The 5,497-nt window shown below is 49.1% G+C and overlaps 1 protein-coding gene across 1 annotated transcript; it reads right to left on the minus strand.

The window, feature by feature from the left end:
- Positions 1 to 281: 281 nt before the first annotated feature.
- Positions 282 to 2,787, minus strand: MED31 (mediator complex subunit 31). The gene is made up of 4 exons (XM_064394322.1): positions 2,672 to 2,787; positions 2,098 to 2,175; positions 1,390 to 1,486; positions 282 to 654 (listed from the first exon to the last, which is right to left on the minus strand). Exons 1-4 carry the CDS (start codon positions 2,679 to 2,681, stop codon positions 462 to 464), a joined length of 378 nt encoding a protein of 125 aa, XP_064250392.1. The 5' UTR covers positions 2,682 to 2,787; the 3' UTR covers positions 282 to 461.
- Positions 2,788 to 5,497: the final 2,710 nt, after the last annotated feature.

The following is a 5,497-nucleotide window of genomic DNA, read 5'->3' on the forward strand; positions in this document are numbered from 1 at the left end:
CAGAAGTGACAAGTAATAGCTCAGCTTGGTTTCAAGGAAAAACTGCACAGTTTTTACTTTGTCTATCATCACTTCACCTGTGTTTGTCCCAGAGCTGTAAGTAGCAGGGAGTTCTCAGTGACACTTTAAGACACATCATTGTTCTCCAGGGAAAAGGCTTCCTAGGAACAGCCTTTAGAGCTACACTTCTTTGTGGATAGTAACAAATCTAGATTTTGTTTTCAAAATCAAGAGGAATCAATAACTATTGTAGTAAAGCTCTTACAAAACTGTCCATGCTATAAAATAAATTGCAGGTGTTTATTAGTCTTTTAAAAGAGTTGATGAAACAAACCCCAGTCACTTGATAAATATAAATAAAAGGGACACACACCCAGAGCCAAACTTGAACACGGGTTCATTCATCTGTAAATACTTCAGTAACACAAAGTACACCTTATCATCACTCCTCCGTGTGCTTTTCATTTTACAGAGGTGTTGTTTTGCTGCTGCTGCTCAGCCAGTGCCTGCTGGAGGCGCATCCTTTTCCGGGAATAGTGCTGCCAGTGGAGGATCTGTTGCTCATCAATAAATTTGGCACACTGAGCATTGACCAGTTCTTTGCGGAAATGTTCATACTGCAGCAGCTCTAGCATATGCAAACACTGAGGATACCTGGGTTGAAACAAACACACTTTAATACAGGTTTTTACAAGGGACACTAAATGTGGAGTCTCCAGTACTCCTGTGGGTTGCTAGCTTTGACTCGTGTGTCTTTACCCAAGTGTGAAACCACTTCAGCATGCACGCTGTGACTTGGTAACTGCAGCATCAGGCCAGGAAACAAGGAATCCAATCCCAGTAATAAATGCACTTTCCTGCTTACTTAAGAGTACCTTCCCCAATGGCTTGGTTTGATAGACCAAACCCATCCATCCATCCAACAGCTTTACAAGGCCTGCTTGCAGAGCCAACTAAAGACGACCAAAAGCATTTTCCCCAAAACCGAAGGAATTTGCACACTTGCAAAAACACAAAATCACCCTTTGCCTCATGTAAGCATCAATAATGCAAAACTGATCTTATAATGCACTTAACTGCTTTTTTACCCTAATGTTCAATAGTTTGATTTTAAACCCATTGAAAGTGCAAATTAAGGCTTTAAAGGAAGATTCTATGCAAAACTCATGAAGTTTTTATAATCTTGCCCATTGCTGCTACATGTGGACTATGGGAAACAGGAAAATCTACATTGCATATAACCATAACCTTGCATAATCTATGTTGTGGGGGGGACAAAAGTAACATTACAGGCAGAAATGAAATCCTAACATGCTGCTGTACAGTGTGTGAAATTAGGTCAATGCCAAACTATTAAAATTCAGAAACTTAAGGGAATTTAGCACTTACTTCAGGTATTTTGCATATTCGGGTTCTTTCCAATAAAGTAAATATTTAAGATAATTTACAAAAGCTTTATCTTTGAAGTAGCCTCTTTGTGCAAGAACTGAAATAAAATGACAAATAAGGAATTGACAGTTACAGATGGGTGTAAAATATTATCACACTTGAAAAAAAACCACAAAGTCAAAACATTTTCAGTACAATCACATTTCAATAATTTGTATTTGGCAAATTAAAAAAACACAGGGCAAAATAAGATTCTTATGTCAACAAAATAATAGATGGGTCTCATCACCCTTACAGTTTGTGTCTTTCATAGAATGGAAAAGCTTTTTGAATCAACAAAATGTTGACTGTAGCATCAAAATTAGCAATGAGTTATATATAGTACCTAAAACTATTCACATTAGTAAAATTCCGTTTTCAGATAAAGGAATACTGTTAATTTGATATTATTTCTTAATAACAGACTGGAACTTGTTATTTTCTTTCTCCACCAAATAAATGCTTTTTTTTTTTTTTGATTCCAATCAAGAAAAGAATTTGCATTTAAAAAAAAATCTACCTGTTAAATAAATTATTATTATTTAAGACTACTTTTATGCTGTGAAAAACCCTTTTCTTTGTTTAGCTCTCTCTCCGATTACCAGTAACAGTAAACATCATTACGCTACATTAACTCGTCCGGGTCCTGGTGTTTATTAAAGTACTCACAGTTGAGGTAATTTGGATTTGCCAGACATTGAACAAACTCCAGCTCCAACTGGAATCGCAGTCGATTTCCTGCATCATCTGATTCAAGGAAAAAACCAGTAAGAACTGGACGCACGCAAGAGATGGAAAGTAATCCCAGTGGCCGTGCCACCGGGACCAAAGCGGGCCGGGCTGGGCGAGGCCGCGGCAGCGAGCGGCACAGCGCGGGCCGGGCCGGGCGCGGGACAGGCCTGCGGGGCGCCGGCCGCGGGGGCCCCTCTCGGCCTGCGCGGGGGCTGGAGAGCCCGGACGGCGGCCCGCGGGCCCCGCACCGGCCCCACAGACTCCCACACCGCCCCACGGGCTCCCACACCGCCCCACGGGCTCCCGCACCGGCCCCACGGGCTCCCACACCGCCCCACAGACTCCCACACCGCCCCACGGGCTCCCGCACCGCCCCACGGGCTCCCGCACCGGCCCCACGGGCTCCCGCACCGCCCCACAGACTCCCACACCGCCCCACAGGCTCCCGCACCGCCCCACAGGCTCCCGCACCGCCCCACGGGCTCCCACCAGCTCCCGCACGCTCCCGCACCTGCGTCCATGTCCGGGGCGCGCACACCCGACAGCGCGCAGCGCCCCCTGCCGACCGCGCGGCGAAACGCAACGCAAAGCACTTTGGGAACGCAGCGGCTGTTGCCATGCAACGGGGGCGGAGCCTGGGGGCGGAGCCTGGGGGCGGAGCCTGGGGGCGGAGCCTGGGGGCGGAGCCTGGGGGCGGAGCCTGGGGGCGGAGCCTGGGGGCGGAGCCTGGGGGCGGAGCCTGGGGGCGGAGCCTGGGGGCGGAGCCTGGGGGCGGAGCCTGGGGGCGGAGCCTGGGGGCGGAGCCTGGGGGCGGAGCCTGGGGGCGGAGCCTGGGGGCGGAGCCTGGGGGCGGAGCCTGGGGGCGGAGCCTGGGGGCGGAGCCTGGGGGGCGGCGCCGGGGGGGCGGCGCCGGGGGGGCGGCGCCGGGGGGGCGGCGCCGGGGGGGCGGCGCCGGGGGGGCGGCGCCGGGGGGGCGGCGCCGGGGGGGCGGCGCCGGGGGGGCGGCGCCGGGGGGGCGGCGCCGGGGGGGCGGCGCCGGGGGGGCGGAGCCGGGGGCGGTCTCGGCCCGGGCCCGCAATGCTCGCTCGGGCCCAGCATGGCTCCTGCTGTTGGCTGTGCCGTTGTCCCCGTCCCCGTTCCCACACCCAGTCCCTCGCCCTCGGCCCTGGACACTGACGCGGCGCCCCTCGAACGCGTGCGGGTCTGTTGAGGGCTGGCTCCCGAGCCCCCGGGTCTCGCCAGGGCCGGCGGCGCTCGGATCCTGTCCCTCGTGCCTGCCCTGCGAACCCGGGTGCCGGGAGCTCAGCAGAGTGAAGCATTCCCGCCCTGCCCGGGTGAGGGAGCCGCTCCCGCGGGGCTACAGCCGCCGGGCATCGGGTAGCTGCTCTGGGAAAGAGAATCCGGAGATCCCAAAATCCGAGTAAACCCCACGCTGAGTATGGCTCTGTGCAAATCCCTTCCTTCTCGCGGTACTCTGCCGCCGCTCGCGGCAAAGGCCGAAGGGCTCGGGAATCACTGAAGTACAAACCCGTGCAGTTTCAAACGAGCAGCGTTCCGTGTTACAGCAATGTCCGGCAGGTTTCCCCATCGGCGGGGAGGGCAGCCCGGTCACTCTGTGCCAGGCTCCCGGGCATTCCTGCGCCACCGGCTCCCGAACACGGGCACTGCTCCTGCCACAGTCAGCCCCACAGCCGCTGCCATCCGCCTCGGGGGTCAGTGTTCCAGGCAGATAACCCTCGAGCTCGGGAGGAAAACAAGAGGATGAACCTCTGTTTGTAACTGCAGAACGTTGATTTTAGCTTTGTACTAGACAAAGCCACTGTTCGTCACTCCCAGAGCAAAAGGAAGTGGAGAGAATCAACCCTGAAGTACTAAACTGCATTTGAAGTTTAATGGTAAATATTGGATATTGGACAAAGCTTGAAGCTTTGCGGGGTTTTTGTTTGTTTGTTTTTCATAGTGACTTTTCAGTCAGCCAAGGAGATTTCTGTCAGCCTCTGCATTTAATTCTTCATTAATTAAAACACAGTTGTCTTAGAGTAAAACCATTATTAAGTAAGTGTTCCATGAGTGAGCAGCAGCAGTGGAAGCAACCTCTACAGACTTACCCGAAACCCTTCTAATTTCTTCCCTTTTTTGTTGTTTAATTATTTTTAATTTCCATTTGTTTGGAATGCCAAGTATTTTTGGCATCCAACATAGCAATTTTCTATAATACTATATTTTCCTATGCAGTATGAATTTTTCCCTGGGAATTGAATTACAAAAAACATATAAAAAGGATCTGTGCATAGTTTTTTCTTAATTAAAAAAAAGGTTGCTTTCTTAGGCAACATTTTAGTGGTTGTGGAATACTACTATTACTATATCAAAACATAACAGGTCACTCCCCAGTAAACACAGACTTAGAGCTAAAAGAAGAGATCAAATAGATCCCACGTGTCTGCATTGCTATTCTAGAACAGGATTTCTCTCCCAAGAGTGACTTCAGAGGAGAGAATCCTAAAAAAGGATTGGTCAGAAAAATAAATTATTATGTAGGTTTGCCCAAGTTAAGTCAAACATCTCAATTCTTGTCCACCAAAATAAGGAACAAAATTGAAAATCAGGATTTTAGTATATGAGATTTTATAGTATAAAGGATTTTATATATGAGAACATTGTCTAAGAAAAGTTTGATTTTTGTGTTGTTTCGTTTTTAAATGTCTTGTGAGCCAAACTTGCAGGACATGTGTTAATATAAATATGAGCCAGAAATTTCTCTTATTGTCACAGAACCACGATGACACTGCTGCCTCAGTTTCTCATTTCACTAGACTGCTATCATTGCTGTTGCCTGCCCAGAAATGTGATGGTTTAGGACAATAAGTTAATCTTAACTCATTAGAACTGGCATAGAGACACAGCTCTCTTCTGGGACCTGAAGCCACCAAGGTTTTATGAGACACAAGAGGAAATAAAGTCTCATCTGGCATGCTGTTGAATATTGAAGGTAGACACTGAGGAAGTAATGCTGCAAAAGATTCCTCTGTGACACCACAGTGCAGTGTATTTGCCCCAGAGATAAAAAAGGTCCAGCAATTTCATCACTGATCAAGTGAGATGAAACAGGGACATGTTTCACACCAGTGCATGAAACCCAAGACATCCCCTCTTGTTCATCCCCATTTACTGCTTTGGAATAGAATGCAAACTGATACTAACATGGACATTTGACAGGATTTTACCCACAGGATGCAAGACAGCTCCTGTAGACTGGAGAGCATCCTGCTTCCAATATGGTTAAATAACAGAGAGCAGAGTATGCATTATGTTATATATATAACAAGCCAGCACA

Source organism: Passer domesticus, chromosome 19 (genome assembly GCF_036417665.1).
Source record: "Passer domesticus isolate bPasDom1 chromosome 19, bPasDom1.hap1, whole genome shotgun sequence".
Taxonomy (NCBI): domain Eukaryota; kingdom Metazoa; phylum Chordata; class Aves; order Passeriformes; family Passeridae; genus Passer; species Passer domesticus.

Coding starts and splice junctions, on each gene's coding strand:
- MED31 (XM_064394322.1), bottom strand. Junction 1,487..2,097: donor AAATCCAAATTACCTCAACT/GTGAGTACTTTA, acceptor ATTTTATTTCAG/TTCTTGCACAAAGAGGCTAC. Junction 655..1,389: donor GAATATGCAAAATACCTGAA/GTAAGTGCTAAA, acceptor GTTTCAACCCAG/GTATCCTCAGTGTTTGCATA.